The sequence below is a fragment of the Littorina saxatilis genome, linkage group LG10 (assembly GCF_037325665.1).
Source record: "Littorina saxatilis isolate snail1 linkage group LG10, US_GU_Lsax_2.0, whole genome shotgun sequence".
NCBI classification, from domain to species: Eukaryota; Metazoa; Mollusca; class Gastropoda; order Littorinimorpha; family Littorinidae; genus Littorina; species Littorina saxatilis.
The window spans coordinates 41,331,049-41,341,048 of NC_090254.1; the positions used below are offsets into that span (position 1 = coordinate 41,331,049).

Genomic DNA, 10,000 nt, shown 5'->3' on the forward strand with positions numbered 1-10,000 from the left:
AAACATCCTGGCCACACGTAAGCCCCCGGGCGTCTTGACCGCTAATTGCAATCACTCGTCTGTGACGAGTGCAGAGCGGTTTTTTCTTTATCTTATAACATCACCCGACCATCCGCATGGCTGAGCAAGAAAGCAGTGGAGCAACAACTGTGTGTGTGTGTGTGTGTGTGTGTGTGTGTGTGTGTGTGTGTGTGTGTGTGTTGTGTGTGTGTCTGTATGAGTGGCTTTGTGAGTGACTTCCACACGTGAAAAAAATTCTGTGCAGCGGGAGGTTTGCGTGTGTGTGTGTGTGACGTTCAAGTGTTTCTGGGAAGATGAGAGTTTGCCAAATGGCGAACCTGTCTAAGCAGACCACCTGTCCAAAGAGACCACTTTTTCTCAGTCCCTTGGCTGGTCTCTTCAGACATGTTCCACTGTATATATTGCTTTTAGATGTGAAAGTGCACGAACATGTTATTACAGTCGTGTATCTGTAGTCCCCGTCTTCTGTTTGAGCCTTAACTTATTTGGCGAAGTTTACTGGCTGCACGAAACTTATGTCAGGAATGTCAGGTTCTGATCATCAAAGGGAAGTAACTTAGCACTCGTAATGCATACGACGTGTGTAATGGAGAGTGAGAGTTATACGGAACCAGTCTCCTGGCACCTAAGAGAACAACAAGCATTGAAGGGAACAAGCGACTTTCATCATAAAACAAATGCTCTCGAATGAATGGAGAAAGTACACAATTTAGTACAACCTTTGGACGGTTGTAGTTATTGCCGCATTCAGGCGTCCAAACAGTCTATTCCACGTGTTTTTTTGTTTGTGTTCTATTGCGTGGGCAATGACGCTGTTTTGGAGGATTCTGACGTCATGGGGAATATGACGTGAGCGGGGTGGGGTGAAGAAGGAGTGAGGGGCGTTTGGAGTGTCTCTGCGAAGAGCAAACGCATCAGTGTTGTGGAGACAACGTTTGTGCCGAAATACAGTAATAAGAGTGAACGAGTTTGATCAGCGAGATCCGCGACAGTTATCATAAATTTCATCATCATCTCCATTAGTTTCGACATCGTCATCATTGACGTTGTTGAGGTTGTCTTTTTCTGACAGAGATTTTGATCGGGCGCACCAGAATTTAGGCATATCTTACTTATCTAATAACGAAAAGAACTCTGGAAGGCAGTTTCATCGATGTCGTGTCTCCTCCCAAGCCACTCTCTCTACCTCTTTCTCCTCGTTCTCTCTCTCTCTCTCTCTCTCTCTCTCTCTCTCTCTCTCTCTCTCTCTCTCTCTCTCTCTCTCTCTCTCTCTCTCTTTTTATAATAATAAAGTTCGTTCGCTCTCTCTCGCTCTCACTCTCCCGTCGCGATATAACCTTCGTGGTTGAAAACGACGTTAAACACCAAATAAAGAAAGAACTCTCTCTCTCGCTCTCTCTCTCTCGCTCTCTCTCTCTCTCTCTCTCTCTCTCTCTCTCTCTCTCTCTCTCTCTCTCTCACACACACACACACACACACACTCTCTCTCGCTCTCTCGATGTCGTGTCTCTTCCCAAGCCACTCTCTCTACCTCTTTCTCCTCGTTCTCTCTCTCTCTCTCTCTCTCTCTCTCTCTCTCTCTCTCTCTCTCTCTCTCTCTCTCTCTCTTTATAATAATAAAGTTCGTTCGTTCTCTCTCGCTCTCACTCTCTCTCTCCCGTCGCGATATAACCTTCGTGGTTGAAAACGACGTTAAACACCAAATAAAGAAAGAACTCTCTCTCTCGCTCTCTCTCTCTCTATCTCTCTCTCTCTCACACACTCTCTCTCTCTCTCTCTCTCTCTCTCTCTCTCTCTCTCTCTCTCTCTCTCTCTCTCTCTCTCTCTCTCTCTCTCTCCCTCCCCCTCTCTCTCTCTGTGAATCACTGACTTCTGTATGTCTGAGGTAAGTGCCTCCACAGTGTAGATGACGAGGGGACACATGAGGAAGACGATGACCAGGAAACACGCGCTGATGGTCAGGTTCTTTCCCTCAGCGTCAATGATGTTCTGCAACTCTCCGTTGATCAGGTTGGCCAGATCCTGTATAAGAACAAATAAATAAATAAAGAAGTCGCGTGAAGCAATATAAAAACATTTCGTCAAGCTGTCGGCATCAAAGTAACAGATTAACACACAAAAAACAGTAATCGCCGAGACCATATTAATATATAGTCTCGACTAACCACACCTAAAAACCAAGCGTGCGAACGCAGTTATTACTTAAACCTATTTTCTGTTATACTGAGCATATTTTTTAGAGTAAACATGAAATATGTATATATTTATGAATTCAAGAGATCTTGAGGAACACGATTCAATCATTTTTAAATCTGTTTGTGAAAAATCGATTTTAATGATAACTTTAATGAGCAATCTAATTAACTAATTTGTATGCTGTCAAGCTGAAATTCAATCCCATAGTCTGGACTTCATCGAAGATTGCTTGACCAAAATTTCAATCAATTTGAATTAACAATAAGGGCGTGACAGTGCTGCCTCAACTTTCACAAAATACACCACCACCCTCATCTCGATTCCCACTCTATGTTATAATATTTAGTCAAAACTTGACTAAATGTAAAAACAAGAATGGTTAGTTACTGGAACGGTTAATTCATGACAACAAAAACATTACGATCCCAGGTTTTTGTTCTCAATTAACACCCCACACAGACTGCTTCGTGATTATCCAAGAGAATGACCCGGAGCCACAAGCAACTATATGTTTAGGGGTATACAGTAACCATACAATCTTTCAATAACTAACTAGCCAAGCAACGACTAAACAAATTATTATGCTAAACACAAATGTATTGTTAACGATTGTTCCGTTTGTTGTTTTTGATTGCACATGTTTATGGTCATCAACATATCTTTGTTGATGATTTGTTGATTACATTGTAAATAAGATTTAAAATCTGTTTTCCTTACTTTGGGCGATGGTTTAATGCAGAAAAAAAGTGCAAAATGCTTATTTTTTAACCCTCAAGAAAAGATATCTTAACTTATCTTATGTTATCTGTCCTTACCAGATCTTTTTTTTCAGAACGGTATCTTTGGAAATGCCAACTGCTTTGTGTGCTCTATAACGTCTTTTGATAATATACTTTTCCGAATTCCAAGCGCTACACTTGCTGCTGCTGGGCAACCAGCGTCGTTTGACCGACTTTCAGGATTGAGCTCCTTCCGCTGCAAAGATTATCTCCCTTAGCTAAACGAAGTCAGGGGGGAGGGAGGGGGATCAATAAACACACCACCTTTCAAAAATAAAATATTGAGGCTGCCATCGGCTTCACTTGATGTAAATGCTTTGCTTAGGTGCATACAAAGCACATGGTGTGTGTGTGTGTGTGTGTGTGTGTGTGTGTGTGTGTGTGTGTGTGTGTGTGTGTTATGTGTGTGTTATGTGTGTGTGTATGTGTGCGTGCGTGTATGTGTGTGTGTGTGTGTGTGTATGTATGTATGTGTGTGTGGGTATGTGTGTGGGTATGTCTGTGTGTGTGTGTGTGTGTATGTGTTTGTGTGTTTATATGTGTGTGTGTGTGCGTACGTGTGTGTGTGTGCGCGTACGTGTGTGTATGTGTGTGTGTGTGTGCATGCGTACGCCAGCGCGCACATGTGTGCGTGTATGCGAGCGCGAGATAGTGTGCGTGCGTTCACGTACCCTTAGCTAAGAATCAAAGCTTCCTGCTCTTACCAAATCAGCATCATTTTACCTGTTGGATAATGAGCAGAGTGTCGAGATACAGCGTCATGTTGTCGAACCACCATTGCCCCTTCTCGATAGAAGCACTCGTGCTCATAGAGCTCTGCATCTGCCATCGGAACATCTCTATCACTGCGGTCAGGTTGGTGCCCGTCGCCGTCACGCCCTCCTGGAAGATGGGGTCCACGATGTGCGAGTACAGCACGGCGGACCTGTAACAGGCGTTGTGATTGGTTAAGCCGGTGTGTGCTTTACTGTGATTGGTAGTTGGGGTGTGCGATATGTAAAAATATACCATTGCAGATCTTTAACGAACATGCTGATTGGTTGAGCGGATGTATGCTTTTCTGTGTTTGGTAGTTAGGGTGTCCACGGTGTACGAGTGCAGCACGGCGGACCTGTCACGGGCGTTCTGATTGGTTGAGCCGGTGTGTGCTTTACTGTGATTGGTAGTTGGGGTGTGCAATATGGAAAAATATAGCATGGCAGATCTGTAACAGTCATTCTGGTTAGCTGAGCGGAGTGTATGCTTTATTGTGATTCCGTGTGTATTTTAAAACATGCACAGGTGTTCGCACTAATCTCTGAAAGTATGAAGGCAATGCCTTAAGAATTAATACAAATGTACCGTTTGTTTTTGTCCCATTACCCAATAAAACGGCTTCAAACTCGCTTTTTACGGCTTCTGTGTGAATAACACCTACACCATTCAGCATCCCATAACGTCAATGTTAGACAAAATAGATTGCCAAAACTGGCTGTTATGGATAGAGAATTAATTGCTTGTCCTTTCCCCAAACAAAATCTTTTTCAGTCACAGCTGTTCCGACTTTTTGTCGATCCAAACGCGAAAATTATGCTTTTGTGAATTAGATTTGTCGGGAGTTTCTGTGTTCTTTGTTTAACTGTATAGACACTATCTTTGGAGTAAAATCCACCTGTTTACTGAATATGGTAGGGAAATGGATGGTTTTTCCCGTCATATAACTGGTTTAAAAAATATAAAAGGCCTCATTCCAAAGATCTGCACAAATAACCCAGCTGCCTTATCGTGTGTGGGTTAATAGCCCAACCAGCTGCTGCAGCAACGTTAACGGAGCGGAACGTAGGTGGACAAAGCGGAGTTGAATGTTCTTGGGCGAGCTCTGCAGAAACAATGACTGACCTGTAGTTGGCCTTGAAGTTATTGACCCTGTTGTTGTATCGTTCGGAGATCTTCTGATTGGGGAACCCTCCCTCCACGTAAAACACGGTTCCAAGCGATCTCTCAATACCTGCAAATTACAACATGTATATCCTTACCGTGTAACACAAATGCATCCCCCCCTTCCTCCCGGTGATCACCATGCACAATTAATAAGCCCAAGGTGAAGGCCACACTTGTTAGAAAGGGGGGAGGGGGGCGGGTGAACTTCCAGACAAAAAAGACGTGGACTGGACATATAAAAACTCCGCTACAACGTGGCTTGCTTTACTAGACCGATCAACACACAGATCGAACTCATGGTCGCAGTCGTAAAGCCAGTCTGTTATTGGGCGAGGTCGTTCTTGCGTAGTCTTCTTGCCGACGTTTGTGCCCCCCCCTCCCTCCCTCCCCCATTAAACGTGTTGCCTTCACTCTGGGCCTATTATGCAATATATTTGGAAGCATTTTTTTTCCGTTTCTACCCTTCAATGCTTTTTGTCTTCTGTGGAAGTACATTTTCTCTGAGCATGTTGCACGTTGACGTTACCCGCCCAATGGAATACCTGAGACAGATAATGGCGGCCACCATTCACACAGTCCCCAAACCCTCCTGCAAGTTGTGGATATGTAAACCATAACCTAAACACGTAAACGTGAGACATCCACCAAGACACATACCAGATGGAGGCCTGGATGTCCATCCATCCATTCATCAATCAGCCAATACACCCACCCACTCACCCATTAACACAGCTATTCATCCATCCATCCATCCATCCATCCACCCACTCACCAACGTACTCCATTCCAGTGACAATCTTCTGATAGGCCACGAGGATCTTCCAGATGGAGGCCTGGTTGTCCATCCATCAATTCATCAATCCACCAATACACTCACTCACTCACCCATCCACCCATCCATCCATCCATCCATCCATCTACTCACCAACGTGCTCCATTCCAGTCACGATCTTCTGATAGGCCACGAGGATCTTCCAGATGGAGGCCTGGTTGGATTCCTTGATGGCACCGTACATCCACTCCACGAAGCGACCGATCAGGAAGTTGTAGAAATCCATCTCCACGTAGATGTTGTAGTTGCTTGGGTCTAGCTCGTTGCGGTGATCCTGGAAAAAGATAAATGCGGTTGTTTAATAGACGAGTTCCGGAAATAACTCTGTCAAGTTTTTATGGGCAGCAAAGAGTTGCCTTTCCTTGGAAAATCGAGGGCTAGCAAAACCACGTGACAAAAGAGGCCAATTATTATTGAGTTGCGTGTCTTACATGTGGTCGCTGACAACGTGTCTTACACGTGCTCGTTGACAACGTGTCTTACACGCCGCTCGCTGACAACGTGTCTTACACGCCGCTCGCTGACAACGTGTCTTACACGCCGCTCGCTGACAACGTGTCTTACACGCCGCTCGCTGACAACGTGTAGCAACACGCCGCTCGCTGACAACGTGTAGCAACACGCCGCTCGCTGACAACGTGTAGCCACACTCCGCTCGCTGACAACGTGTAGCCACACGCCGCTCGCTGACAACGTGTAGCCACACGCCGCTCGCTGACAACGTGTAGCCACACGCCGCTCGCTGACAACGTGTAGCCACACGCCGCTCGCTGACAACGTGAAGAAACACGCCGCTCGCTGACAACGTGTAGCAACACGCCGCTCGCTGACAACGTGTAGCAACACGCCGCTCGCTGACAACGTGTAGCCACACTCCGCTCGCTGACAACGTGTAGCCACACTCCGCTCGCTGACAACGTGTATCAACACGCCGCTCGCTGACAACGTGTAGCAACACGCCGCTCGCTGACAACGTGTATCAACACGCCGCTCGCTGACAACGTGTAGCCACACGCCGCTCGCTGACAACGTGTATCAACACGCCGCTCGCTGACAACGTGTAGCCACACGCCGCTCGCTGACAACGTGTAGCCACACGCCGTTCGCTGACAGCGTGTAGCAACACGCCGCTCGCTGACAACGTGTAGCCACACGCCGCTCGCTGACAACGTGTAGCAACACGCCGCTCGCTGACAACGTGTAGCCACACGCCGCTCGCTGACAGCGTGTAGCAACACGCCGCTCGCTGACAACGTGTAGCCACACGCCGCTCGCTGACAACGTGTAGCCACACGCCGCTCGCTGACAACGTGTAGCAACACACCGCTCGCTGACAACGTGTAGCCACACGCCGCTCGCTGACAACGTGTAGCCACACGCCGCTCGCTGACAACGTGTAGCCACACGCCGCTCGCTGACAACGTGTAGCCACACGCCGCTCGCTGACAACGTGTAGCCACACGCCGCTCGCTGACAACGTGTAGCCACACGCCGCTCGCTGACAGCGTGTAGCCACACGCCGCTCGCTGACAACGTGTAGCCACACGCCGCTCGCTGACAACGTGTAGCCATACGCCGCTCGCTGACAACGTGTAGCCACACGCCGCTCGCTGACAACGTGAAGAAACACGCCGCTGGCTGACAACGTGTAGCCACACGCCGCTCGCTGACAGCGTGTAGCAACACGCCGCTCGCTGACAACGTGTATCAACATGCCGCTCGCTGACAACGTGTAGCAACACGCCGCTCGCTAGAACAATGTCACGCGGGTCTGCTTGCCGTCTTTTTTTCTCCCCAGCTAAAGTTGTTTCCGAACATCGTCTATATTGTCATCTTTCTTTTTTTATTTGGTGTTTAACGTCGTTTTCAACCACGAAGGTTATATCGCAACGGCTATATTGTCATCTGAGGGAACTTCGTAAAGGCCTTTTAGAATGTGGATATACGTTTTGAAAGTGTGTTGACTGCTTTACTTGTCGTCTTTCTATCTGTCTGTCTGTGTTCTCTGTCTCTCAGTTTGTCTCTTTCGGTCTCTGCCCGTCTGTCTCTCTCTCGTACGGTCTGTATGTGCCTGTCTCTCTGAGTCTGTCTGTCTGCCTGTCTCCTTCTCTGTTTTACTGTGATATCTCTCTCTCTCTCTCTCTCTCTCTCTCTCTCTCTCTCTCTCTCTCTCTTTCTTTTTATCTCTCTCTCTCTCTCTCTCTCTCTCTCTCTCTCTCTCTCTCTCTCTCTCTCCCTCCCTCTCTGTTTGTCTGTCTTGTTCTCTCAATGTCATGTTTTACCTCTCTGTCTGTGCCAGTCTGTCTGTGCCTGTTTCAATGAGCCTGTCTGTCTGTCTCACTCTCTCTCTCCCTCTCGTTCACTCCCCTCCCCCTTCTTTCAACTTCCATAACCACTCACCACACCCAACCCATCCCTGCACGCCATCATGCAGATACAAACCTTCAGGAATTTTTTGAAGGTCGCCTTGGAAGCGAAGATGCCGGAGAACTCGTTGTTCTCCGGCCAGTCCGACAGCTGGTCCACCGCCTGGTCCGTCAGCAGGTACTCGTTCATCAGGAATGTCTTGGTCTCCGGGCCCAGGATGCTCAGGTACAGCACCGACATGTCCCGCTCTCGCTGGATGCGGTCCAGGAACTTGCCGATCTCCACGCTGAACTGCACGGCGTACTGGGTCTGCGGGCAACAACATGTTTGATCAATAATGTCGAGGGAATATGACAGGACAAAACCTCTGTGTGAAACATGAGCTGCTGTTCGTTACAATTTTTTTTCTTGTGTGTGTGTTTAATGCGGTCCAGGAACTTGCCGATCTCCACGCTGAAGTGCACGGCGTACTGGGTCTGCGGGCAAAAAACAAAATGTTTGAATTAGTATATGTTGTGGATAAGGCATGTTTGGAACATTGGTTGCAGTTTGAATGTGTGTGTGTCAAGGCACATGCCAATCTCAACGCTGATGACTGTGTACGGCGTAATGGGTCTTCGGACAACAACAAAATGATTAGAGTAGAATCGCTTTCACAGACGACAAAAAAACATTGGAGAGTAAAAACGGGAGAAAAATTGTTCTAAATATATTGTGAAAAGGAACTTGCCGATCTCCACGCTGAACTGCACGACGTACTGGGTCTGCCGTCAAGAAACAAAATGTTTGAATCGGTAATGCCGTGGATAAGGCACCCCTTGTCTGGAACATTGGTTGCAGTTCATGTTTTGTTGTTATTGTTTGGGTTTTTCTTTGGTTTTGCGGGCAACAACAAAACGCTTGATCAGTAATGTCATGGAAAAAAGTCATCCCTGTTTAGACTATTGGTTGCAGTTTGGTTTTGTGTGTGTCAAGGAACATGTCCACATCCACGCTGAACTGCACTGCGTACTGGGTCTACGGGCAATAACAAAACGCTTGATCAATAATGTCGTGGAAAAAGGCACCCCCGTTTGAAACATTAGTTGCAGATTTATTTATTCATTTATTTATTTATTTGGTTCAGGGACATGTCTATATCCACGCTGAATTGTAAAGCGTACTGGGTCTGCGGGCAACAACAAAATGCTTAGAGAAGACAACAAAAAGCATTAACGGGCAGAAAGAGGAGAACGATCCAGTGTTCCAATTATATGGCATATTGTCCAGGAACTTGCCGATCTCCACCATGAACTACAACTGTAACTATGACTACCTGTTCATTTTTAATTTGTAAGGTACCAATCAACCTACTCCTTAGCCCACTTTTTCTCTTTGACGGATGGTGACCATAGTTACCTGCTCAATGTCCGACTTGTTAATGCCAACTTTGCCTACGATAAGCAAACCAGCGAACAACTCCTACCACCTTCTCTTCTCTCTCTTTACCAACTGTCGCCATGGCTATCTGCTAGGTTTCAGGCTGGCCCTTTTTCTTTGGAACCCATCAATCAAATCCTCCTCTTACCTATATATCGCTTTGACGGATGGTTACCATAGTTACCTGCTCAATGTCCGACTTGCCCTCGATGCTGTCCGACAGACTGTTTACGGTGAAGGCCCATAACCCCAGGATGGGCAGCAAGGTCAAGGACAAGATCTTCAACAGCTGAAGCCGCTTCCCCATATCCGTCAGCGGCTCACCTCGACAGATGCCCACTGTTTGACACGCAGACAATCAGGACTGGTGTGTGCGGGATAGTTGCCAACCGAGTGTAAGACAGCTGCGAGCTTGGATTGGTTGACATTACAAACAAACCTCAATTTCAACCAATCCGACCGCGCA

General features: G+C 47.0%; 1 protein-coding gene across 1 annotated transcript in view; it reads right to left on the reverse strand.

Moving 5' to 3' along the window:
* LOC138979078 (uncharacterized) overlaps positions 1–10,000 on the reverse strand; it is a 20,305-nt gene that overhangs the window by 9,059 nt on the left and 1,246 nt on the right. Inside the window, exons 2-7 of the mRNA XM_070351890.1 lie at positions 9,719–9,873; positions 8,191–8,424; positions 5,842–6,022; positions 4,875–4,983; positions 3,720–3,921; positions 1,892–2,043 (exon numbers count right to left, since the gene is read on the reverse strand). Of these exons, the coding sequence (XP_070207991.1) occupies positions 1,892–2,043; positions 3,720–3,921; positions 4,875–4,983; positions 5,842–6,022; positions 8,191–8,424; positions 9,719–9,873 (1,033 nt within the window). The remainder of the gene's footprint in view (positions 1–1,891; positions 2,044–3,719; positions 3,922–4,874; positions 4,984–5,841; positions 6,023–8,190; positions 8,425–9,718; positions 9,874–10,000) is intronic.